Source organism: Heptranchias perlo, chromosome 4 (genome assembly GCF_035084215.1).
Source record: "Heptranchias perlo isolate sHepPer1 chromosome 4, sHepPer1.hap1, whole genome shotgun sequence".
Classification (NCBI taxonomy): domain Eukaryota; kingdom Metazoa; phylum Chordata; class Chondrichthyes; order Hexanchiformes; family Hexanchidae; genus Heptranchias; species Heptranchias perlo.
This window is the reverse complement of record NC_090328.1, coordinates 96,353,987-96,381,630: the sequence shown is the minus strand read 5'-3', so window position 1 is coordinate 96,381,630 and position 27,644 is coordinate 96,353,987. Positions and strand designations below refer to the sequence as shown.

At 47.7% G+C, this 27,644-nt stretch overlaps 1 protein-coding gene across 1 annotated transcript in view; it reads left to right on the top strand.

Moving 5' to 3' along the window:
- Positions 1-27,644, top strand: part of pax5 (paired box 5) — a 202,665-nt gene that overhangs the window by 45,885 nt on the left and 129,136 nt on the right. Inside the window, exon 5 of the mRNA XM_067983345.1 lies at positions 12,373-12,548. Coding sequence (XP_067839446.1) covers positions 12,373-12,548 — 176 coding nt within the window. The remainder of the gene's footprint in view (positions 1-12,372; positions 12,549-27,644) is intronic.

Genomic DNA, 27,644 nt, shown 5'->3' with positions numbered 1-27,644 from the left:
TGCAAGTGGTGTCATTAAGCAATTGATTTAAAATGTGCGAGGGGGACTCCTGATGAGGTCTGTTAGTCAATGGGTTTCTCTGTGTTTGGTTTACTCCCCACAGCAATAGGTATTACATTAAAAGAGAAACAAAGACCCTGATCAGCCTATAAAATGACCAGTTCTGACGAAGGGCTCACACCTGGAACCAATCTTTTCTCTACAGATGCTGAGTGACTTGCTGCATATTCCAGTATTTTCTGTTTTGATTTCAGATTTGTAGTTTTTTTCCCTTTTTTTGATTTGAACACACATCTGTCAGATGAAGTGTCCCCTGCACTCTCCCAGGGGATTTTGTAGTGAGTAATTTGCTGCAGTGGTTGAAATCTGTCAAATTTGAAGGTTGTGGGGTACATAAGGGGCACGGTAGTTCATTGTGACACCACCTCCTGCGACAGGAACGTTTTCATTCAGGAACTTCCTTGCTCAACGGGATAGGGAAGGATTTATTTAAAGTTAGTAGCTCAGCAGTTTTAACCGAAAGGTGCACGTGTGTAATATATTACAGCATGATTTTTTTTTACCTTAATGCAAACAGTATATTCATACTTGAAATTTTAGCAGTGAAATAAACCTAGCAGCTAAACGATAAGAGAGGAACTGCACAAAGAGCACACTGGTGCTGGGATTGCACTGCATGATTAACCCACACCTGTTGGTCGCAATACAGGCAACATGCAACATTCGTGCTGCCTGATGATTTCTATGATTGCTGCGTGCAGCCAGCACTACCTGCGCTGTTGAGTGGCTGCACGCACCAGCAGGGGGCCCCAATATCGGGATTGGCTAGCACCACTTAGAGACAGCCCGCACTTCTTAAAGGGAAGGTGCACTGTGGCTGCAGGAAGTGCTTTAAGTCCATTGGGAAGTAAATCTATGCTGGACTATAGTGAAGAATGGTGATGATGGGAACTCTGGAATTTTTAATGAGCAACAACTTGGCTGCTCAAAGTTTGCGGGATTCTTATATTTTCAAAATATAAGATATAGGTCTGAACGTAGTTTGAACAGAGATCGGAAATCGCACACGTAAAACACAAATGCAGGTCTCGTCCTTATGTTTGAAAACTGTTGTTTTATTTTAAAATATTGAATAAAGATTTCACAAAACTAAATCCCACATCCTCCAATCTGCACACCAGACCCCACCAATCTGCCAATCTGAGTTTGTACTGAGCCTGTGAGAGAGTGTGCACCAAGGTTCTCTGATGATGCACTAGAGGTCTTGGTGCAAGAGGTGACCAGAAGGAGAGGCATCCTATATCCGCAGGGGGGTAAGAGGCTCTCCAGGCATATGCTTCCGAGGTAGTGGGAGGCAGTAGCAGACGAGGTCAATATCAGGGGCATAGCACCATGAACATGGATGCAGTGCAGGAAGAAGTTCAGTGATTTAACATAAGTTTTCAAGGTACGTGAGTTCAAGTTTCAAGTGGCATATTCTATCAACTGCACCACTAGCTGCATCCACTGCTCCACGCACTACACCCCACTATTACCCACCTACCAACAAACTCTTTCAATCAGTATGCAACTCTTCCAATCAGATGCTTCATTTCACCCTCACACATTACCATTGTTGCAAGCCATATACCCACAACTCACAGGTCGCACACACTGGCAGCTATTCAACCATGACAGCCACATCACACAAACATCTTGCAGGACACTCACCAACACACTTCCCGCTTTCTTGCAGGAGAAGGTGGCGCATAACAGGAGGCAGCAAGTGGCAGTGGCTCCATGGAACATGAACCTGCTGTCCTCTCTTAGGATGACACATTCCTGTCCCACCCTGCCACTCCACCAGTGCCCTTGCTGTTGCCTGTCAGCTGGCCAGCCCACTCCCTGTAGAGTACTGAAACTTTATTATAGGAACATAGGAACAGAGAAACAGAAGTAGATCATTTAGCCTCTCGAGCCTGTTCCGCCATTCAATGAGATCATGGCTGATCTGTGACCTAACTCCATATACCCACCTTAGCCCTATATCCCTTAATACCTTTGGCTAACAACAACCTACCAATCTAAGATTTAAAATTAACAATTGAGCTAGCATCAACTGCCATTTGCGGAAGAGTGTTCCAAACTTCTCCCACCCTTTGTGTGTAGAAGTGTTTCCTAACTTCACTCCTGCAAGCCCCGGCTCTAATTTTTAGGCTTTGCCCCCTAGTCCTAGTGTTCAAGTATAGGAGACCTCCAAAAACAGGTACAAATGCATCAGCAGCCAGAAGCAATAATCCAGCAACTAACCTGTAACTCCTGCATGATCCCTTTAAATAGCGTTCGTGGGGGTCCTCAATGCCGTTTAAGACCTGTCCAGTTGAGCGAGATTAAGACAATACGTTAGCTGGAACGTTGAGTTCCAAAATAGCAGCGGTCCATTTAAATCAGCTTTGCACACTGATTTACGTCATAAACTTCCTACTCTACATGCTGCTGGCATTCGTTAGGTGTGCGTGCGTAACCACCTTTACCAAGGTAGCGTCCTGTGCACATCACACGGAAGTGTGCGCACGCATCTCGGACGCCATATTTGGGGCTTAGGTGTCCATGTGGTGCCTACAGAACGGGTACTACGTGGCCCAATTTAGGCCCCACTGCTTCCAGAAATCGGTGCTGAGCTGTGGATTTAATGAGTTGCTGATGGTGGTAAGTAAGAGAATGACTTTACAGTGCACAAATAAAAATCTGACTTTGTTTACTGTCAGTCTCTCCAGGTGATTTTGACAGAGATATACAATTGCTCTGAACTGATATAGAAGGCCTGTCTCTTTCTAGCACTGCCTAGACTGCAGTTTCCAACTAAGGTCACAGAGGAGATTTCAGAGATGAACTGTGGAGTGTTCTTTATATAAGAAAGAGCTTCAGGCCTGCTGTGTTCAAACAGAATTAAAGTAATACAGACATGGATGTATTGCAATAGTGTTAACACATTGAGCTTTAATCTTTGAGATAGTTAGGATGAATTATTAGCTTTGATACATGTGCATTTTCAAGGGAATTATTTTAAAAATGTATTTCACAGGCTCAGCTCTACCATTATTTTTATTTTCCATAATCCAGGAATATTGATAAAAAAACATTCATTTGGTCCTTGTGATCTATATTTTAAATGCAATTTTCAGAAACAAAAAAAAAACTTAGAAGAATGAAATTCCCTGGCCCTGTGCTCCCAACAGTGAGCCTACTTGAAGGGAGCCTGCATCAACGACACTGTAGCTCAGATTCTCCAACCCACACTCCCTTTCAGCATGGCTCCCCACCAGGAGAACAGGATTGGTGACTTTACCTGTTTGGGTTTGGTCTTGATCCTAGCTGCATATTATTTTACTTTTGGCCAGCAGGGTGTCTGACGTGCACAGAAAAGCAAACCAAATTACTGGAAGTCCACATAGGTACAGTTTCTATTCACACGGTGTGGAGTGCATACTCTTTCTCCATAGAAACATACCCCACTTACCAAAGCCCAGAGAACTTAGGCACAGGTTGGCAGGAGCCAAGGCTTGGGGCCCTCAGAGTGTGCTGAGTGCTGCTGGAATTTAACCAGCTAAACATATATAGCTTACCAGCATAAGGCACTGGTGAGCTTTCTGTTGCTTGTCTAGTGGATATGAGAGGATATACTTATCAGGAAAGGCTGCACAGGCTGGGGCTCTTTTCTCTAGAAAAGAGAAGGCTGAGGGGTGTCCTGATAGAGGTCTTTAGGATTATAAGATTATGAAAGGGTTTATTAGGGTAAATGTAGAAAAGATGTTTCCACTTGTGGGGGAGACGAAAACTAGGGGCCAAAAATATATGATAGTCACCAATAAATCCAACAGGGAATTCAGGAGAAACTTCTTTACCAAAAGAATGGTAAGAATGTGAAACTCGCTACCACAAGGAGCAGTTGAGGCGACTAGCGTAGATACATTTAAGGGGCAGCTAGATAAATTCATGAGGGAGAAAGGAATGGAAGGATATGCTGATAGGGGTAGATGAAGCAGGGAGTGAGGAAGCGCGTATGGATCATAAATGCTGGCATAGATCAGTTGGTTCAAATGGCCTGTTTCTGTGTTGGAGACACTATGTAACTGTGTAGTTCTATGTAGATAGGGCTACTTTACCAATTAAGGCATTGTGTTTGCAAGGTTATCTGGAGCCGAATGGGAAAAAAATCCAAGCACCAGTGACAGGTGTGCCCCCTCCCTCCAGTTCGGATCAATGAGTAGTCAATCATCAACGATGCCCTGGAACACTGTGTACTTGCCTGGTTCAGGTATCTGATCACCGAGTCTGCCAAAGAACTTTGACTTTGTTCCAACCTATCATCTCCAAGAGCATCATCTTACTAGTCCTACCCCTTAGAAACCTTATTTATTTTCCCCTTTCCCCAAGAAATATAGCCACTTGTTGGTCATTAGGCACTGAGGATGAGGGTATAAGTCCTCATCCAGTGAACAATAGGAGGAGTTGCTGGTGCCTGAGTGACAACTCCCCATGAGATGTGTGAGTGTATCACCACCATCATCCTGATCCATCAAACAGAAGTTCCACTAGTTGTAGATACAGCGCCTCAGCAGCAAATGCCTGCCTCTTAACAACCCGGAGGTAGGGACCGAACCCTGCGTATATGAACAGTTCTACTCTTTCATTCCTGGCAATGTCATCCCAAGCCTTGTTCATCAGTTTTTTATGAGTTATTTAAGGTACATTTACCTTCAATGTGGTGGACGAACAGTTTACAACATTCTAGATGTCCAAATCCAATGCCACGTACTCATTATCAGCGACTTAATCCAGGTCCTCATGAAAGGAGCGTGGGCAAAGAGATGTTCTTAAAGTTTGCTCCCCACCAGAATGTTGAACGAGTAGTTGCTGTAGGTTGGAGCTCCTTCTTCCTGCTACAGGCCCCTCTTTTTGCCAAAAAAATCACCTCACATTTTGGTCCTAGATAAGCTGAAGCCAGCCCTTCCATTTCATGCCTAGGAACTTTGAGCCATAAAGGAGAACTGCTTGGATGCAAGTCTTATATTCCAAAAGGTTAACTTCTTTGGAACATTGGGACTGCTTATTACATTCTGCTGAGATGTCATTAATTATCATGCATACCTCAGTTTTTCATTAAATGCTCTGCATCGAAACAGCCATTTTAATAGTTCAAGATACTCATGGACCTTTGCTCATAATGAGCACTGCTTCCTTTGACAGACTAATCTGCAGAACTACTGACAGAACAATGGATAATCTGAGACTCGATGGTGCTACATTGTGATTCCATGAGGCACGTTGATCCCTCCATGTCAGTTTGTGGCTTGCAAGGTGTCTCTCAGTCAGTCTCATTGTGATTGAATGTGTCGCCCTCAAACTTGGTCCCATATACAGGGACATAACTACTTTCTTCGCTGTTGCTGTATTAGACCATAGTGAAAAGTGATGGATTGTAAATTGGGATTTTTCCTAGTGGATGATCCTAATAGTCTGGTTTCTATAGTTGTTTTGTGTAGGTTTATCATGTCTACTGTTATACTTTATTTTAGTGGATAATTCTGATCTGGATACAATACTGCATTTTGCTCTCCTAGCTGTGAATTAAAAAAAAAGAAAAATGCTTGATTTGATATTTTAGATGTTTTTTAATATCTGTCTGCCTCTGGACTACTTGAACCCTCAAAGTAATTTCATGTTTTGTTTGACTTCTTAAAACATTGCCCCAATGGTATAAATAAAACCCAGGGTTTAGAGTAAGAGTCGCCAAGCTACAACATCAAATTGTAAAAGAACGTCAGTCCATAAAATGTCCTCTTGTTTCCAAATTAATCTACCACCGTGCTTTCTCTAAGTTTTAAAATGATAACAGAGGGGGGCTGGACCCAACATTTAACCATGATCTCCATGGGCATTCCTACAGCCTGAAGAAGAGATCCAGCTCCTGCCTCCTCCTCCGGTTTTCATTACGAAGATCAGTGGCTCCGAAGCAAGGAAAATAATAAGATTTTGCTAATGGGCTCTCAGTCCTGCAGGATAGTCTGAGTATCAGATCAGATCCTTTTAACATCAGATCCTTTGTGTATAATTAGTAAAACCTCATGGGATGATTTTTCCTTTTGTAAAGGAGGGAAGATTTTTCATAGGTTAGGGCAAGGACAGACAGGAAGTTGAAGGGCTGACAGACTTATTGTAGGTTTGTTAAATTGTGAAGCTAATTCAATGCATTGCTTCTGACCACTTTGGAAGAAGTATATTAAAAAGTCCACACCAATTAGTTGGCTTCAAGCAAATGTACTGTTCAAAGTTTGCAGGTTTACTGTGATACAGATGCCTGATTGTGTTGATGATGTGTCATCGGTGCTACTACTGAACCAGGATATTTATCCAGGGGTGAGGGGCAAAAGAACATCTTACTGCAATACCTTCCCCACACCGCAGTGAAGCTGTCAGTGCAGCCTGCTATGGTGGGGCGGGGGAAGTGAAAATGCCTCTGAGAATTACTCTTGTATTGTTTCCACTTTGACACTGCTGCCTTTTGTAACTTGTTTCTTTTTAAAAGAGGCTGCCCTTCAATTTTTACCAGTTGAAATGAACAGAGCTTCCTGCCACTTAGCAGAGTTGCTAACCCAACGCCCGTGCAGAGTGTGGAGCTCTGCTACAGGCCCCGCCCTCACTCTGCAGTGATGTGAGTGGGCAGTGTAACCATGGCCTGCTGCCTGTGTAGGTAAAAGTGCAATAACAGCATGAAGAACAACAAAGACTTTCCAGCTGCTGCGAGGTCCTTTTTTCATTCGTGAAGTTTAACCCTGTCGGGTTAGATATCCTGCAGTCCTGGTAAATGTGATGGTCCATTACTCCATGGAATTCTATCTCGTTTAACAAGTGTAAACAAACATTAAGTACATTTTTAAATATCATTTGTATGTGTGAAGTATTTTTTGCGTATATATTAAAACAAATGTATATTGAAAATGCCACGTTAAATAACTCAGTATAACAGATGGTGTGTGGGTGTGTAGCAGCAACCAGTCAGTTACATAGAATTACATAGAAGTTACAGCACAGAAACAGGCCATTCAGCCCAACTGGTCTGTGCTGGTATTTATGCTCCACATGACCCTCCTCCTACCCCCCTACTTCATCTAACCCTATCAGCCTATCAGTTTGAGGTTTGAGTCCTAGGGTTATCATTCAAGGGCACTTTTGCCAGCTCTTATCTGAGGCAGACTAGATGGCATATTGGGCTATAGGACACTCTGCCCCAAGGGGACGTGAGAATGGACAGTGCTCCTCACACTATCACCAATGCATCTTTAACAACCCATCGTGGCGCAGTCTTGATGGAAGTCGTCTACCCAGACCATTTCATCTTGCTGGCCGAAGGATGTTGTTTGAGTTCTGAGGGCTTTTGCAAAGAAATAAAGCTGGGGCAAGAAATTAGTTGTACGAAAGAACGCCGACAATTTAAAAAAATGGAATTAGCACAAATTCTCCTTTGGCGGTATCTGTTTTGTACCATTTACAATTTTGAAAAACCCTTAAGGCCAACAGGCAGGGAAATTAAAAAAAAAACCCTACAGATTTTAAACCAGTTAGTAAACCTCTTCAACTTCGAAGCGAGAGAGAGAGAAAGAACAATAATTAAATGCAGAAACATCTCCTGAAACAAAGCAAATAATCGCAGCGATGTGTTGAAGGAACATTTCTGTCTGATACAGTCAGCACTGATAGTCTGATATTGTAAGTTAGCAGAGTCTAAGTACATGAGTAACTGCAGTAAGGGCCTCCACAAAGATATAGATTTTTCTTTATGGTATGGAAAGGAAAATAAATTAAATTATTTTGGAACAACAGTAAGAGGAGGGGAAGACATCTGAAGACATTTGCAATTTAATTGATTTTTGAAGGTAGGAAGCCAATCAGTATAAGTAAATTGACGTTATGAGGTAAAAATGATCTCTTAATACGATGCCTTCCCCACATCGCAGTTTTAGTGCAAATAAATGTGGTTGAACCCCCAGGATCAGCGTGACAGCAGTTATTGTGCATGGCACAGCACTGTCAAGTCAGTGGGGTTCTGTTCATGTTGCAGTTTATTTTTCCTGTATGTGTCTGTGCTCCCTGAGAGAAGGCAATGAACAGTCTCACACTGATTGCTGTTTCAGCCAACAGCAGTCGAGAGAATGTAATTAATGACTCTATTTGCTCGAGCACGGCCGAGAACAATTGAGTTTGTTATGGCAACAACTGATGCCAGCTTCCCTGGGCTCAAGGGATGTGTTTAGTCTGCAGCTACAGCTGGGCAGAGCACCAGATGATCTTCCTGCACTGGGAGTGTTTGGCAAATGAAGTGTCAATGAAGTTAAGTGATTCAGTCCTACATTTTCAGACTGCAGTAGATGAGGAGGTGGAGTGATTTGATGTATTGCCTATGTAGTGGCCCTCACGAGCAGTATTTGACCTGTCCACAACTGGGCCTGTAAAAATCAGGATACAATAAATGAACAGCATATAGAGATTGAGAAACAACTTCTGAAATGAGAAAAGTAGCATTGTTGGGATTGTAGTGTCCTGTGGAAGTGTGGTGTATATTGCAATGATTTTAGTTGCAGACTAGGTTGGCGTAATAATCAATTGATATTGTAGAAAGGTGTACAAATTTACCTTAAACAGCTTTTCTATAAATAGTGAAAGCTTGGTTACTACCACATTATTCAGTCTAGAGTTTCACTATTTCATGAGTTGGCAAACTAAACCTTATTAACTGATGATAGGCTGATGAAAGTTGGAGTTTAGCAAACAGTCAGCTTAGCTTGAAATTTATTTTGTTCTCAAAATTGACAGGAAGGCTGTCTGATACAAGGAATGTGATGGAATCCCTGCTTTTCATTTTAAGCCTGTCCTGACAGAAACACACGGCATACTCCTCCTAAGATAGTCTCCTGTAGTTCAACTGGAATGAATTCTTTTAATTAAAGGAATCAGTCAGTGTGTGGACAGAGATTTTGGTACTTCATGGCTGGATATGTCAATTTCCATTGCTGTGTGAGGTACATTGTATGGGCCCTTATGAACTAACCAATGAAAGATCACAATATTGTAGGACTTTCACTATAACAGCTGTGTCATTCCATGTAGATACAAGGTATGTGCTTTGGGACATTAGAATCTCTTCCCTATTAATAAATAAATAAAGAAAGAAAGAACTTGCATTTATACGGCGCCTTCCACAATCTCAGGACGACCCAAAGTGCTTTACAGCCAATGAAGTACTTCTGAAGTGTAGTCACTGTTGTAACATAGGAAATGTGGCAGCCAATTTGTGCACAGCAAGGTCCCACAAGCAGCAATGAGATAAATGACCAGATAATCTGTTTTAGTGATGTTGGTTGAGGGATAAATGTTGGCCAGAACACCGAGAGAACTCCCCTGCGCTTCTTTCAATAGTGCCATGGGATCTTTTACATCCACCTGAGAGGGCAGACAGGGCCTTGGTTTAACATCTCATCCAAAAGCTTCACAAGACCATTACTGTTACTCCTGTACGTCCCACTCTGGGAATAGGGTGGGTACTTGGACTATTTCACATCTGGGGCAAGATTTCCTTTTGCCGTTATATGTTCTTGACATAGTAAACAAAGTTCTGTTGACTATTTTGAGCAAAGCTGTACAGAAACACATTCTTTTAGAAAACATTTACGATTTTGCTGGAAGTAAGAAAACATAGAAAACCTTTCTACTACGTGCATGATGTTGCTAACACATGGTGGACAGAGGAAATCGTCCCCCTGCTGATGTTTCCATGATGATGAGTGAACTTGGTCATCTCATCGTTATTTTGTTCGCCTGTTCCTGCAGCAAAGTGAGCAGGCAAAATTTTAACTTATGGAACAAATGTCCCTACATTACAATAACTTGGTGGTACACTTCAATGGTACTTCATTGGCTGTAAAGCACTTTGGGGCATCCTGAGGTCATGAAAGGCGCTATATAAATGCAAATCCTTTCTAAATCCTTAAATATTGAAATTGAAGATGCTGATACTTGAAGCACTTTTGACTATACATCTAGATGTGGGCTGGAACTCAATGGCTGACACAGCCCGGCTCTGACTTTGAGCATTGTGCAGTCAGCCCATTTGTTGCAAGTTCTGTCTACCACAGACTATTACTTACAAAAAGAAAAATATTTTTGAAACCCATTCCTTAAAGGTTTTTAGCTGCAATGTTCAGACCTCCTTGCACTTGGCTGAGAGACTGAACAGGTAACTGCTGCTTTGTAACTAGTGCTAGGAGTTTTGTGAGCTTGGCCTTATGATTTTACCTCTTTTTCTGTTGGGGAATATTTTGCTTCCACTAATTACCTTTATCCGATGGTCTGGTTTAGATATGAACCCATCTCTGAGACAAATCAAGGTCACAACTCTGTGTCCTATCAGTCTGTAGCACAGTACCATATTACATCAATGTGCTGCTGCAATGTGCTACATTAAATTATAATTAAGAAACTTGCTAAAGATGATGATATCTGTGTGAATTCTAAATTGAAAAAGTTAACTGTTTCACCCCACTTTATTGCCCTTACTACCACAAGCTTTTTGCTTCAGTGATGGAGATTGTAGCCTCCCTACAGTTTTTGAAGCTCCAAGGCTGAGCTCAGCAGAGGTGTGGAGTGTTTCACGCAGTAGCTCAGTGTGCCTGAAGTGACTGGAGATATGGAATGCTTCATGATTGAGTTAATCAGAGGGTTGAGTGCCTCACGCAATAGACCCACATAACCTTGGCTCTAGACATAGATGCTTCGTGTAACCAAATACTTGATATAGTGGCATGTCTGAGAGAGCTGCAAAATTCACCACACATTTTGGGAGGCGGATTTGAAAGGCAGCCACTATTTGGAGTTAAGGTCATGGTTATTAGAATGTACACTGGGGACTGTGATCACCAGACTACAGGGCTCCTCAGAAAACATAACTGAAGGAAAATGAAAACTAGCTCATTATTTTATTAAAGTAAAAGTGTGGGGGTAGTGGCTAAGGATCAGGCACATCCAGCTGGCGTACTGTAAATGGGCACGTGTATCATTAAAGATGTGTATTGAAGTAACTGATCTCTGTATATCCAAGGAGTATGGAGCTGGTCCAAATATATCTTACGGGTCAAGCTTTGAAATGAAGAAGCAATAAGCCAGTGAAATGGTACTATCACCAAAACATGATTGATCAATTGAATTCTATCAAAGAGAGTGGACAGCCAGATTAAGTCAGGGCTGATAGGTTCAATGAGTTAAAGCATGATGTTCATTTCAGCTTCATTTCACCAGTCTTTGCTTGTGAAATTGGTCAATCAATAGAGGTTGAAGATCATATATTGGTGACCATCTTATAGGGAATATAATCTACTCCAGGCAGCCCCTGACTCCAGCTGCCTTCTCTATAATGGAGACAGAGCCGAAACTCCATCAGTACAACTGAAATGGGCTGATATCTTCGACAAATGAAAAGTATTTTTGGAACTCTGTTGATTTATTTTTTACTCAGGTTGATTTACAGAGAAACTGTAACCATCTTGGAGGAAATATAATGATCTCGCTTCAAAATTTGAGCAATAAATAGATATATAGCTAAAATATAATCATAAAACTTTGATTTTTCTTTCTTCTGCCTTTAGAAAAATAAATGATTTCTTTTTGATCTGTGGGGAGGTTTAAGAATGCGGTTTTGTATTACAGAATTTACAAAATTAGATCATCGGTTTTGCTTTTGTGCCTGAAAGCCTTTGAACACAAAGTAAAACCTTTAGCCGAGTTTGGAGGCTGAAAAAGGCTGGGATTGTGATGTGAGAGTTTCTATGTATGAGAGAAATGCAGAATAAAGAACTGAATCAAGCTGGAAATCTAAAAGTGAAAGCCTCTTTGGTTTCTGCTGACATTTTTTACACTTGCATATAAACAAATAACAATAATGCAGTGCCTTTAATTCATTCACTGTCAGTGTTGAAGTCTCCTGTTGTTCATCATATTTCTCTAACTGTGCTGTATAATATTTAGCAATGGAAATTATTTTTCCAGCTGTTAAATGCTTGGAAGCATTTGCATATTTGATAGCTGAAAATTAAATCTGCTTGATAGATGATTCATTTTGATGTTTAACAGACTTGGTACCCAGGCTCCTTTAAATGTTTTACTACCCACTTCTTGCAGCTTAAGTAAATCCACTTCTGTGAGGAGGGCTCCAAAAGATTTTTTTGGAGGTCTTTAAAGAAGAAATCTCTCATCGGAGTCCATCAATGTGTTCAGCTTAGTTTTCTCCCATGCGCCTTTAACACACTGTGCTAAATGTCTTTCTGTGTCTCTTTTGTAAAGGTGCTCAGGAAAACCCAATGCACAACGGACACTCCCACCCGAGCAGGGATTTTCTGCGGAAGCAGATGCGTGGAGAGCTCTTCACACAGCAGCAACTAGAAGTGTTAGACAGAGTCTTTGAAAGACAGCACTATTCAGACATCTTCACAACTACAGAGCAGATCAAATCAGAGCAGGTGAGAACAAACACTTCCACACAACCTTCTTATTAATAAACTGAGATGGGCCTCGTCTGCTGTGGACCTCCGAGGCTATAAGTTTGAATCTCTCTTCTATCAAAGTCTGTGATGCCAACTAAATAGCCAGAAAAAGCCAAGGATCTCATGTGAAATGAGTTTGTCAGTAGGTCAGTTTAGAGTGTAAGTGGGATAAAAATCTCTATATTACAAAAACCCAAGTGTCAGACCATGCAAAGCTGCGGGCTTGTGTAGCTGAGTTCCTTGGGGGGTTGAGTTGTTTAAGCACTGATGGGATGAGGAGAGGGGTCTTGCATACAATGCAGAAATGGGTGGTTTTATTCTTTAGGTGAAGACCAAATGTAAAAATAAGAACAACGCATGGCCTCGCAGAGATTGTGTTAGAAATAATTGGGCGATAATTAGGTTACATAGGAACATAGGAACAAGAGTAGGCCATTCAGCCCCTTGAGCCTGTTCCGCAATTCAATTAGATCATGGGTGATCTATACCTCAACTCCATTTACCTGCCTTTGCTCCATATCCTTCGATACCCTTACCCATCAAAAATCTATCAATCTCAGTCTTGAAAATTTCAATTGTCCCAGCATCCACAGCCTTATGGGGAGAGAATTCCAGATTTCCACTTTTTGTGTGAAAAAGTGCAACCTGATTTCACTCCCAAATGGCCTCGCTCTAATTTTAAGATTATGCGTCCTTATTCTGGATTCCCCCACCAGAGGAAATAATTTTTCTCTATCTACCCTATCGAATCCTTTTATCATTTTCAAGACCTTGATTAGATCACCGCTCAACCTTAAAAACTCAAGGGAATACAAGCTAAGTTTACGAAACCTGTACTCATCATTTAAGCCTTTAAGCCCTGGTATCATTCTGGTGATTAGAGTTGTCATATGCCTCTTTTTCTTAAAAGAAAATTAAGCTGTCTTTTAAATTCTTTGATCCATAATAAGCAGCAGTTTCCCTTTTCTCTGTGCAATGTAGGGAAGTAACTCATCAAACCTGGCACAAATAATCCACAAGACAAGAAACCGAGAACAGGAATTATCTAAAAGTCTTAGCAAATTGTAACAACAGTCAAAAGAAATACTGAACACGAGTACCTCGAATTAAGGATGAATTGTACATTTCGTTCATGGCTCCCCCTCATCCAATGCCATGAATTGGGGATGCTGCCCACAGTAACTATGCTGCCCCAGGAAATCACATGGGGAGCTGTCCCACACAAAGGCCCCGATATTAACTGGGAGTCGGGAAGGCTGCTGGGGAGCCCAGTAGCGGGTGAAGAACCGGGCAAGGCATGGAACATGGAGGCCTTGCCCATCGTAATGGAAGGGCTTCATTTAAATAAATATGCACAGACTCCCACAGAATCCCCGGCCAGATTGACTGCCTGGCCAACGGGCGGGAGTAGAAATTTAGTGAGCCCGCAGTCGGGGACCTGTGGGAATGATCCCTGACAGTCAGTGCGGGGTAAGCAAGTAGGCACGATCTGGAGAGGGGGGGAAAGGAGGAATCTGGGCAGCGATCGGGAGGGGGAGGAGAAGGAAGAATGGGGCAGTGGTTGGGAGAGGGGAGAAGGAAGAATGGGGGCAGTGGTCGGGAGAGGGGAGGAGGAAGAATGGGGGCAGTGATTGGGAGAGGGGGAGAAGGAAGAATGGGGGCAGTGATCGGGAGAGGGGAGGTGGAAGGATGGGGGCAGTGATCAGGAGAGGGGAGGAGGAAGAATGGGGGCAGTGATCGGGAGGGGGAGGTGGAAGAATGGGGGCAGTGATCGGGAGAGGGGAGGTGGAAGAATGGGGACAGTGATCGGGAGAGGGGAGGTGGAAGAATGGGGACAGTGATCGGGAGGGGGAGGTGGAAGAATGGGGGCAGTGATCGGGAGAGGGGAGCTGGAAGAATGGGGGCAGTGATCGGGAGAGGGGAGGTGGAAGAATGGGGACAGTGATCGGGAGGGGGAGGTGGAAGAATGGGGGCAGTGATCGGGAGAGGGGAGCTGGAAGAATGGGGGCAGTGATCGGGGGAGGGGAGGAGGAAGAATGGGGGCAGTGATCGGGAGAGGGGAGGAGGAAGAATGGGGGCAGTGATTGGGAGAGGGCAGGTGGAAGAATGGGGGCAGTGATCGGGAGAGGGGAGGTGGAAGAATGGGGGCAGTGATCGGGATGGGGAGGTGGAAGAATGGGGGCAGTGATCGGGAGGGGGGAGGTGGAAGAATGGGAGCAGTGATCGGGAGGGGGAGGTGGAAGAATGGGGGCAGTGATCGGGAGGGGGGAGGTGGAAGAATGGGGGCAGTGATCGGGAGGGGGGAGGTGGAAGAATGGGGGCAGTGATCGGGAGGGGGGGAGGTGGAAGAATGGGGGCAGTGATCGGGAGAGGGGAGGAGTAAGAATGGGGGCAGTGATCGGGAGAGGGGAGGAGGAAGAATGGGGGCAGTGATTGGGAGAGGGGAGGAGGAAGAATGGGGGCAGTGATCGGGAGAGGGGAGGTGGAAGAATGGGGGCAGTGATCGGGAGGGGGGAGGTGGAAGAATGGGGGCAGTGATCGGGAGGGGGGAGGTGGAAGAATGGGGGCAGTGATCGGGAGAGGGGAGGTGGAAGAATGGGGGCAGTGATCGGGAGGGGGGAGGTGGAAGAATGGGGGCAGTGATCGGGTGAGGGGAGGTGGAAGAATGGGGGCAGTGATCGGGAGGGGGAGGTGGAAGAATGGGGGCAGTGATCGGGAGAGGGGAGCTGGAAGAATGGGGGCAGTGATTGGGAGAGGGCAGGTGGAAGAATGGGGGCAGTGATCGGGAGAGGGGAGGTGGAAGAATGGGGGCAGTGATCGGGATGGGGAGGTGGAAGAATGGGGGCAGTGATCGGGAGGGGGGAGGTGGAAGAATGGGAGCAGTGATCGGGAGGGGGAGGTGGAAGAATGGGGGCAGTGATCGGGAGGGGGGAGGTGGAAGAATGGGGGCAGTGATCGGGAGGGGGGAGGTGGAAGAATGGGGGCAGTGATCGGGAGGGGGGGAGGTGGAAGAATGGGGGCAGTGATCGGGAGAGGGGAGGAGTAAGAATGGGGGCAGTGATCGGGAGAGGGGAGGAGGAAGAATGGGGGCAGTGATTGGGAGAGGGGAGGAGGAAGAATGGGGGCAGTGATCGGGAGAGGGGAGGTGGAAGAATGGGGGCAGTGATCGGGAGGGGGGAGGTGGAAGAATGGGGGCAGTGATCGGGAGAGGGGAGGTGGAAGAATGGGGGCAGTGATCGGGAGGGGGGAGGTGGAAGAATGGGGGCAGTGATCGGGAGGGGGGAGGTGGAAGAATGGGGGCAGTGATTGGGAGGGGGGAGGAGGAAGAATGGGGGCAGTGATCGGGAGGGGGGGAGGTGGAAGAATGGGGGCAGTGATCGGGAGGGGGGGAGGTGGAAGAATGGGGGCAGTGATCGGGGGAGGGGAGGTGGAAGAATGGGGGCAGTGATCGGGAGGGGGGAGGAGGAAGAATGGGGGCAGTGATCGGGAGAGGGGAGGTGGAAGAATGGGGGCAGTGATCGGGAGGGGGGAGGTGGAAGAATGGGGGCAGTGATCGGGAGGGGGGAGGTGGAAGAATGGGGGCAGTGATCGGGAGGGGGGGAGGTGGAAGAATGGGGGCAGTGATCGGGTGAGGGTTGGAGGAAGAATGGGGGCAGTGATCGGGAGAGGGGAGGAGGAAGAATGGGGGCAGTGATCGGGAGAGGGGAGGTGGAAGAATGGGGGCAGTGATTGGGAGAGGGGAGGTGGAAGAATGGGGGCAGTGATCGGGAGAGGGGAGGTGGAAGAATGGGGGCAGTGATCGGGAGAGGGGAGGAGGAAGAATGGGGGCAGTGATCGGGAGAGGGGAGGTGGAAGAATGGGGGCAGTGATCGGGAGGGGGAGAAGGAAGAATGGGGGCAGTGATCGGGAGAGGGGAGGTGGAAGAATGGGGGCAGTGATCGGGAGAGGGGAGGTGGAAGAATGGGGACAGTGATCGGGAGGGGGAGGTGGAAGAATGGGGGCAGTGATCGGGAGAGGGGAGGTGGAAGAATGGGGGCAGTGATCGGGAGGGGGGAGGAGGAAGAATGGGAGCAGTGATTGGGAGAGGGGAGGTGGAAGAATTGGGGCAGTGATTGGGAGAGGGGAGGTGGAAGAATCGGGGCAGTGATCGGGAGAGGGGAGGAGGAAGAATGGGGGCAGTGATTGGGAGAGGGGAGGTGGAAGAATGGGGACAGTGATCGGGAGGGGGAGGAGGAAGAATGGGGGCTGTGATCGGGAGAGGGGAGGTGGAAGAATGGGAGCAGTGATCGGGAGAGGGGGAGGTGGAAGAATGGGGGCAGTGATCGGGAGAGGGGGAGGTGGAAGAATGGGGGCAGTGATCGGGGGAGGGGAGGTGGAAGAATGGGAGCAGTGATCGGGAGGGGGGAGGAGGAAGAATGGGGGCAGTGATTGGGAGAGGGGGAGGTGGAAGAATGGGGGCAGTGATTGGGAGAGGGGAGGTGGAAGAATGGGGACAGTGATTGGGAGGGGGGAGGAGGAAGAATGGGAGCAGTGATCGGGAGAGGGGAGGTGGAAGAATGGGAGCAGTGATCGGGAGGGGGAGGAGGAAGAATGGGGGCAGTGATCGGGAGAGGGGAGGTGGAAGAATGGGGGCAGTGATTGGGAGGGGGGAGGAGGAAGAATGGGGGCAGTGATCGGGAGAGGGGAGGTGGAAGAATGGGGGCAGTGATCGGGAGAGGGGAGGTGGAAGAATGGGGACAGTGATTGGGAGGGGGGAGGAGGAAGAATGGGGGCAGTGATCGGGAGAGGGGAGGTGGAAGAATGGGGGCAGTGATCGGGAGAGGGGAGGTGGAAGAATGGGAGCAGTGATCGGGAGAGGGGAGGTGGAAGAATGGGAGCAGTGATCGGGAGAGGGGAGGTGGAAGAATGGGAGCAGTGATCGGGACGGGGGGAGGTGGAAGAATGGGGGCAGTGATCGGGAGAGGGGAGGTGGAAGAAAGGGAGCAGTGATCGGGACGGGGGGAGGTGGAAGAATGGGGGCAGTGATCGGGAGAGGGGAGGAGGAAGAATCGGGGCAGTGATCGGGAGAGGGGAGGTGGAAGAATGGGGGCAGTGATCGGGAGGGGGGGAGGTGGAAGAATGGGGGCAGTGATCGGGAGAGGGGAGGTGGAAGAATGGGGGCAGTGATTGGGAGGGGGGAGGTGGAAGAATGGGGGCAGTGATCGGGAGAGGGGAGGTGGAAGAATGGGGGCAGTGATCGGGAGAGGGGAGGTGGAAGAATCGGGGCAGTGATCGGGAGGGGGGAGGGGGAAGAATGGGGGCAGTGATCGGGAGAGGGGAGGTGGAAGAATGGAGGCAGTGATCGGGACGGGGGGAGGTGGAAGAATGGGGGCAGTGATCGGGAGAGGGGAGGTGGAAGAATGGGGGCAGTGATCGGGAGAGGGGAGGTGGAAGAATCGGGGCAGTGATCGGGAGGGGGAGGAGGAAGAATGGGGGCAGTGATCGGGAGAGGGGAGGTGGAAGAATGGGGGCAGTGATCGGGACGGGGGGAGGTGGAAGAATGTGGGCAGTGATCGGGAGGGGGGAGGTGGAAGAATGGGGGCAGTGATCGGGAGGGGGGGAGGTGGAAGAATGGGGGCAGTGATCGGGAGAGGGGAGGAGGAAGAATGGGGGCAGTGATCGGGAGAGGGGAGGTGGAAGAATGGGGGCAGTGATCAGGAGAGGGGAGGTGGAAGAATGGGGGCAGTGATCGGGATGGGGAGGTGGAAGAATGGGGGCAGTGATCGGGAGAGGGGAGGTGGACGAATGGGGGCAGTGATCGGGATGGGGAGGTGGAAGAATGGGGGCAGTGATCAGGAGAGGGGAGGTGGAAGAATCGGGGCAGTGATCGGGAGAGGGGAGGTGGAAGAATCGGGGCAGTGATCGGGAGAGGCGAGGTGGAAGAATGGGGGCAGTGATCGGGAGGGGGGAGGAGGAAGAATGGGGGCAGTGATCAGGAGGGGGAGAAGGAAGAATGGGGGCAGTGATCGGGAGAGGGGAGGTGGAAGAATCGGGGCAGTGATTGGGAGAGGGGGAGGTGGAAGAATGGGGGCAGCGATCGGGAGGGGGGAGGAGGAAGGATGGGGGCAGTGATCGGGAGAGGGGAGGTGGAAGAATGGGGACAGTGATCGGGAGGGGGGAGGAGGAAGAATGGGGGCAGTGATCGGGAGGGGGGAGGAGGAAGGATGGGGGCAGTGATCGGGAGAGGGGAGGTGGAAGAATGGGGGCAGTGATCGGGAGGGGGGAGGAGGAAGAATGGGAGCAGTGATTGGGAGAGGGGAGGTGGAAGAATGGGGGCAGTGATTGGGAGAGGGGAGGTGGAAGAATCGGGGCAGTGATCGGGAGAGGGGAGGAGGAAGAATGGGGGCAGTGATTGGGAGAGGGGAGGTGGAAGAATGGGGGCAGTGATCGGGAGGGGGAGGAGGAAGAATGGGGGCAGTGATCGGGAGAGGGGAGGTGGAAGAATGGGAGCAGTGATCGGGAGAGGGGGAGGTGGAAGAATGGGGGCAGTGATCGGGAGAGGGGGAGGTGGAAGAATGGGGGCAGTGATCGGGGGAGGGGAGGTGGAAGAATGGGAGCAGTGATCGGGAGGGGGGAGGAGGAAGAATGGGGGCAGTGATTGGGAGAGGGGGAGGTGGAAGAATGGGGGCAGTGATCGGGAGAGGGGGAGGTGGAAGAATGGGGGCAGTGATCGGGAGAGGGGAGGTGGAAGAATGGGGACAGTGATTGGGAGGGGGGAGGAGGAAGAATGGGAGCAGTGATCGGGAGAGGGGAGGTGGAAGAATGGGAGCAGTGATCGGGAGGGGGAGGAGGAAGAATGGGGGCAGTGATCGGGAGAGGGGAGGTGGAAGAATGGGGGCAGTGATTGGGAGGGGGGAGGAGGAAGAATGGGGGCAGTGATCGGGAGAGGGGAGGTGGAAGAATGGGGGCAGTGATCGGGAGAGGGGAGGTGGAAGAATGGGAGCAGTGATCGGGAGAGGGGAGGTGGAAGAATGGGAGCAGTGATCGGGAGAGGGGAGGTGGAAGAATGGGAGCAGTGATCGGGACGGGGGGAGGTGGAAGAATGGGGGCAGTGATCGGGAGAGGGGAGGTGGAAGAAAGGGGGCAGTGATTGGGAGGGGGGAGGAGGAAGAATGGGGGCAGTGATTGGGAGGGGGGAGGTGGAAGAATGGGGGCAGTGATCGGGAGAGGGGAGGTGGAAGAATGGGGGCAGTGATCGGGAGAGGGGAGGTGGAAGAATGGGGGCAGTGATCGGGACGGGGGGAGGTGGAAGAATGGGGGCAGTGATCGGGAGAGGGGAGGTGGAAGAATGGGGGCAGTGATTGGGAGGGGGGAGGTGGAAGAATGGGGGCAGTGATCGGGAGAGGGGAGGTGGAAGAATGGGGGCAGTGATCGGGAGAGGGGAGGTGGAAGAATCGGGGCAGTGATCGGGAGGGGGGAGGGGGAAGAATGGGGGCAGTGATCGGGAGAGGGGAGGTGGAAGAATGGAGGCAGTGATCGGGACGGGGGGAGGTGGAAGAATGGGGGCAGTGATCGGGAGAGGGGAGGTGGAAGAATGGGGGCAGTGATCGGGAGAGGGGAGGTGGAAGAATCGGGGCAGTGATCGGGAGGGGGAGGAGGAAGAATGGGGGCAGTGATCGGGAGAGGGGAGGTGGAAGAATGGGGGCAGTGATCGGGACGGGGGGAGGTGGAAGAATGGGGGCAGTGATCGGGAGGGGGGAGGTGGAAGAATGGGGGCAGTGATCGGGAGGGGGGGAGGTGGAAGAATGGGGGCAGTGATCGGGAGAAGGGAGGAGGAAGAATGGGGGCAGTGATCGGGAGAGGGGAGGTGGAAGAATGGGGGCAGTGATCAGGAGAGGGGAGGTGGAAGAATGGGGGCAGTGATCGGGATGGGGAGGTGGAAGAATGGGGGCAGTGATCGGGAGAGGGGAGGTGGACGAATGGGGGCAGTGATCGGGATGGGGAGGTGGAAGAATGGGGGCAGTGATCAGGAGAGGGGAGGTGGAAGAATCGGGGCAGTGATCGGGAGAGGGGAGGTGGAAGAATCGGGGCAGTGATCGGGAGAGGGGAGGTGGAAGAATGGGGGCAGTGATCGGGAGGGGGGAGGAGGAAGAATGGGGGCAGTGATCAGGAGGGGGAGAAGGAAGAATGGGGGCAGTGATCGGGAGAGGGGAGGTGGAAGAATCGGGGCAGTGATTGGGAGAGGGGGAGGTGGAAGAATGGGGGCAGCGATCGGGAGGGGGGAGGAGGAAGGATGGGGGCAGTGATCGGGAGAGGGGAGGTGGAAGAATGGGGACAGTGATCGGGAGGGGGGAGGAGGAAGAATGGGGGCAGTGATCGGGAGGGGGGAGGAGGAAGGATGGGGGCAGTGATCGGGAGAGGGGAGGTGGAAGAATGGGGACAGTGATCGGGAGGGGGGAGGAGGAAGAATGGGGGCAGTGATCGGGAGAGGGGAGGTGGAAGAATGGGGGCAGTGATTGGGAGAGGGGAGGTGGAAGAATGGGGACAGTGATCGGGAGGGGGGAGGAGGAAGAATGGGAGCAGTGATCGGGAGAGGGGAGGTGGAAGAATGGGGGCAGTGATTGGGAGAGGGGAGGTGGAAGAATGGGGACAGTGATCGGGAGGGGGAGGAGGAAGAATGGGAGCAGTGATCGGGAGAGGGGAGGTGGAAGAATGGGGACAGTGATCGGGAGAGGGGAGGTGGAAGAATGGGGGCAGTGATCAGGAGGGGGAGAAGGAAGAATGGGGGCAGTGATCGGGAGAGGGGAGGTGGAAGAATCGGGGCAGTGATTGGGAGAGGGGGAGGTGGAAGAATGGGGGCAGTGATTGGGAGGGGGGAGGAGGAAGAATGGGGGCAGTGATCGGGAGAGGGGAGGAGGAAGAATGGGGGCAGTGATTGGGAGAGGGGAGGTGGAAGAATGGGGGCAGTGATCGGGAGAGGGGAGCTGGAAGAATGGGGGCAGTGATCGGGAGGGGGGAGGAGGAAGAATGGGGACAGTGATCGGGAGAGGGGAGGTGGAAGAATGGGGACAGTGATCGGGAGAGGGGAGGTGGAAGAATGGGGACAGTGATTGGGAGAGGGGAGGTGGAAGAATGGGGGCAGTGATCGGGAGAGGGGAGCTGGAAGAATGGGGGCAGTGATCGGGAGGGGGGAGGAGGAAGAATGGGGGCAGTGATCGGGAGGGGGAGGAGGAAGAATGGGGACAGTGATCGGGAGGGGGAGGAGGAAGGATGGGGGCAGTGATCGGGAGGGGGGATGTGGAAGAATGGGGGCAGTGATTGGGAGGGGGGATGTGGAAGAATGGGGGCAGTGATCGGGAGGGGGAGGAGGAAGGATGGGGGCAGTGATCGGGAGGGGGGATGTGGAAGAATGGGGGCAGTGATCGGGAGAGGGGAGGTGGAAGGCTCTTAATGCTATTTCTTTTTGCCTCTTTACTTTTAGGCTGGCTCAGTCTGGCATTGGGGCAGCGATCGGGAGGAGGAAGTTCGGGTCTAGCATCTTGATGGACGTTCGGAGATCAGGGGAGGCAGGGCTGGGGGAGGCCCGAGGACTCCTTGCGGGGCCTGAGGGGAGCACTCTTGCTCCTCCTGGCCCACAGGCAGTGCCAAAAGGAGCAGATCTTTAAAATTTATCTTAGGCAGTCGGCGCCTCCCGTCTTGGATCTGTTGCCGGGCAGCCGACAGCGCGGGCCTCCTGCTGACATTCACTTAATTTACATCATGACGCTGATGATGTCATTGGGCTGTTACTTTTGAATGTTAATTAGGCCTCCGCCTGCCTTTTGCGGCAGCCTCGTCGATGGCCTGATTTGAGGCAGTAAAAATTTAAACGCCTGGGAAATGGGTTGGGTTGGAGACGGGTTGCTTGATCCTGATATTTTAACCCCCCACCCCCAATCCTCCCCCACCCGTCGGTGGAGGTGGGGGGGTTAAAATCAAGGCCAGGATATCGGCTTCCTAGGTGGCCTCCAAGTAGGAGTTTTAAAGCATAAATAATGCAATAAGAGATGCACCAATAGTAGAACGACTCTCTCCTTGGAACATTTAACGGTGACAATTCAGCAGACTATTCTTCCTCTTCAATGGTGAATGGAGGGAGGGAGCATGAGCAGCAATTGCCTACCTCCGCCATGTTACTATTGGGGTGCGATGTTCCCCCGATCTGAGATGATTCCCTTTGGCTTGGCCGTGGTGGGCTTGTTCCCAAAACTTGCCGATCGGCAGCCTGCTTGACCCATGCAGCCACTGAATTTAGCCAATCCCAAATTTTCCCTCTTCCAGGCAGAGCTGTGGTGACTGATGGGACGATTCCCTGTGGCGTGGTGAATTAAATCGTCTGATTTCACTGGCTGCATAGGACAACAGGCCGCTAATCAGCAGGTTAATGGAACAAACTCGCCATGAGCAAGGCAAAGGCAATCGGAGTGGGCTCGTTAAACGTGCAGCACGGCAGAGTTTGGTAACAGCAGATACGATGAGTCCAGGCATCAGGAATCAGGCGGATCAGGAGAGGCAGGAAGGGAATCGGAAATCAGGCGAGAGGAGAGGCAAATAAATTGTGCCTTCAGTTTTTCTTCGTCAAAGTCTCAACCACGTTGGCGCTTATGTAAGTGATTGATTGTACAGTAAGATGTAAATGATTGTACAGTAAGATGATGTGAGTGATTGGACAGTAAGATGGTGATTGTTTAGTGAGCTGATGGTGATTGTAGCATAAGATGATGATGATTGTAGTGTAAGATGATGGTGATTGTACAGTAAGATGATGGTGATTGTACAGTAAGATGATGGTGATTGTACAGTAAGATGATGGTCATTGTACAGTAAGATGATGGCGATTGTACAGTTAGATGATGTGTGTCAGCCGTGGCTCAGTGGTAGCACTCTTGCCTCTGAGTCAGAAGGTTGTGGGTTCAAGTCCAACTCCAGAAACTTGAGCACAAAATCTAGGCTGACACTCCAGTGCAGAATTGAGGGAGTGCTGTACTGTCGGAGGTACCGTCTTTCGGATGAGACGTTAAACCAAGGCCCTGTCTGTCCTCTCAGGTGGAAATAAAAGATTCCATGGCACTATTTCAAAGAAGAGCAGGGGTGCTCGCCTCGCTGTCCTGGCCAATATTTATCCCACAACCAACATCATTAACATACAGATTATCTGGTCATTATCGCATTGCTATTTGTGGGAGTTTGCTGTGCGCAAATTGACTGCCACATTTCCTACATTACAACAAGTGACTACACTTCAAAAGTTCTTCATTGGCTGCGAAGCGCTTTGGGACATTCTGATGTGGTAAGTGATTGTACAAGTAAGATGGTGATTGTACTGTAAGATGATGGTGATTGCAGAGTAAGATGTGGTGATTGTACAGTAATATGATAGAGATTGACCAATAAGATGATGTAAGTGATTGTACATTAGGATTATGTAAGTGATTGCTCTGTAATATGTCATGTGCAGCGTAAGATGGTAATTGTAAAGTATTGTACAGTATGATGATGGTGATTGTACAGTATGATGATAGCAATTGTACAGTAAGATGGTGTAAGTGATTGTACAGAAAAATGATGGTGATTGTACACGAAAGTGATAGTGATTGTATAGTAAGGTGTAGATGATTGTACAGTAAGATGATGGTGATTGAGACTAATTGGATAGCTCTTTCAAAGAGACGGCACAGGCACAATGGGCCAAATGGCCTCCTCCTGTGCTGTACCTACTATGATACTATGATTGTACACTAAGTTGACAGTGATTGCACAGTATGATGGTGATTATACAGTAAAATAGTGGTGATTGTACAGTCTGATGATGGTTTAGTAAGATGATGGTAGTTGCACAGTAAGATTGGTGCGAGTGTACACTAAGATGATAGTGATTGTAAAGTAAGGTATAGGTGATTGTACAGCAAGATGATGTAAGTAATTGTACAGTATGATGGCGATTGTATTGTAAGATGATGTTGATTGAACACTAAGATGATGTTGTGTTTGTAGAGTGAGATGATGTAAGTGACTGTAAAGTAAGATGGTAATAAGTTAGTGAGATGCAGGTGATTGTACAATAAGATGCTGTAAGTGATTGTACAGTATGTTGTTGATTGCACTGTAAGATGATAGTGATTGGAGAGTCAGATTGTGATTGTACAGTAAGATGATGGTTGTTGTACAGTAAGAAAGAAGAATGAACTTGCCCTTATAAAGCACCTTTCACGATCATAGGACTTCCCATAGCGCTTTACAACCACTTAAGTACTTTTGAAGTATAGTCACTGTTGTAATATCGGAAATGCAGCAGCCAATTTTCACACAGCAAGGTCCCACAAACAGCAATGTGATAAATGACCAGATAATCTGTTTTATTGATGTTGGTTGAGGGATAAATATTTAGTAAGATGATTTAAGTGTACCGTAAGATTGTGATTGTACCGTAAGATGGTGATTGTACCGTAAGATGATGGTGTGATTATACAGTAAGACAATGGTGTGATTGTAGAGTATGATGATGTAAGTGATTGTATAGTGAGATGGTGATTGTACAGTAAGATGGTGATTGTATAGTGAGATGGTGATTGTACAGTAAGATGGTGATTGTATAGTGAGATGGTGATTGTACAGTAAGATGGTGATTGTATAGTGAGATGATGGTGATTGTATTGGCCGTGACGGTGATTTTGCAGTAAGATGATGGTGACTGTACAGTAAAATTATAGTGATTGTACAGTAAGATGTATGTGTTGTACAGTATGAAGATGGTGGTTGTACAGTGAGGTGATTGTACATTATGATGGTGATTGTACAGTAAGGTGATGATGATTGTACAGTAAAATGCTTTAAGAGATTGTACAGGAAAATAATAGTAATTGTATGGTAAAATGATGGTGAGATTGTAATGAAAGATTATGGTGATAGTACAGTCAGATGATGGCGACTGTACAGTAAGATGATCTGTGTCTGCCATGGCTCAGTGTAGCATTCTTGCCTCTGAGTTAATGGGTTGTAGATTCAAGTCCCACTCCAGAAACTTGAGCACAAAATCTAGGCTCACACTCCAGTACAGTACTGAGGGAGTGCTGTACTGTCAGAGGTGCCGTCTTTCGGATGAGATGTTAAACCAAGGCCCTGTCTGCCCTCTGAGGTCATCATAAAAGATCCCAAGTCTTTCTTTTTTCTAAGTGATTGTACTGTAAGATGATGTAAGTGACTGTACAGTACGATGATGGTGATTGTACACTAAGATGTAGGTGATTGTACAGCAAGATGCTTGTTGTTTAGTGAGCTGATGCTGATTGAACAGTAAGATAATGGTGGTTGTACAGTAAGATGGCATGATTATAGAGTAAGATGTAAGTGATTGTAGAGTAGGATGGTGATTGTAATGGTCGATGAAAGTGATTATACTGGTCGATGATGTGATTATACAGTAAGCTGATGGTGATTGGGACTAATTCAAAGAGCTGGCACCGGCACGATGGGCCGAATGGCCTCCTCTTGTGCTGTACCTACTATGATATTATGATACTATGATTGTACACTAAGTTGATAATGATTGTACAGTAAGATGGAGATGTTGTACAGTAAGATGGTGTAAGTGATTTTACTGTATGATGGTGATTGTACAGTAAAATGATGGTGATTGTACAGTGTGATGGTTTAGTAAGATGTTGGTGGTTGTACACTAAGATAATAGTGATTGTACAGTGAGATGATTTTGATTGAACACTAAGATAATAGTAGTTGTACAGTAAAATAATGGTGATTGTACAATATGGTGATTGTACTGTAAGATTATGGTGATTGTAGTGTGAGATGTAAGTGGTTGTATAGTAAGATAGTGATGGTTTAGTGAGATGTGGGTGATTATACAGTAAGATTGTGATTGTATAGTAAGATGATGGTGGTTGTACAGTAAGATTGTGATTGTATAGTAAGATGATGGTGGTTGTACAGTAAGATTGTGATTGTATAGTAAGATGATGGTGGTTGTACAGTAAGAAGAAAGAACTTACACTTATATTACACCTTTTATGACCTCAGGACATCCAAAAGCGTGTTACAGCCAATGAAGTACTTTTGAAGTGTAATCACTGTTGTAATGTAGGTAATGTGACAGCCGATTTACGCACAGCAAGATCCCACAAACAGCAAGGTGATAATTACCAGATAATCTGTTTTAGTGATATTGGTTGAGGGTTAAATTTTAAGTGTACTGTAAGGTGCTGATTTTGCTGTAAGATGGGGATTGTATAGTGAGACAATGGTGTGATTGTAGACTACGATGATGTAAGTGACTGTACACTAAGATGGTGATTTTATAATGAGATGATGGTGATTGTACACTAAGGTGATAGTGAATGTACAGTGAGATGTAGGTGATTGTACAGCAAGGTGCTGTAAGTGATTGTACAGTGTGATGGTGACTGTACAGTAAGATGGTGATTGTGCAGTAAAATGATGAAGCGATTGTACAGTATGATGAATGCACAGTATGATGATGGTGATTGTACAGCAAGATGAAGCCATTGTACTGCATGAAGATGGTGATTGTTCAGTAAGATGATGTAAGTAATTGTACTGTAAGACGATGTAATTGGTTGTACAGTATGATGGTGAGATGTACAGTAAGATAATTTGGTGAGGGTGGGAATCTGTGTAAAGTAGTGGGTGAATTGAAATTAAAATTTAGTTTAAAATTTAAAAACTTTAAAAGAAACTGCAAGTTAGTTAACGGTTAACAAAAACTGCAAGTCAGTGGCAGTTAACAGTTAACAGTTAATCAGCTGGAAGTGTCTGCCTGAATACTGTGAGCTGGAAGCTGATTGAGAAGTTGTAACTGCTGTTCTCAAAAGGTGTATAAATTAGAAGGTACCTGCTGAAGCACAGAGTACATTGTGAACTGTGAACTGAGTGGGAATATGAGAATTTGGTGAGAGTGGGAATTAGATATAGAGGGGGAAGGAGGTGCTAAATTTTTTTTTAAAAAGAAAAAAACAGACTAAAAAGTAATTATCTATAGATAAATATAGACTAAGATATGGCAGAGCAGGTTGTGTGTCT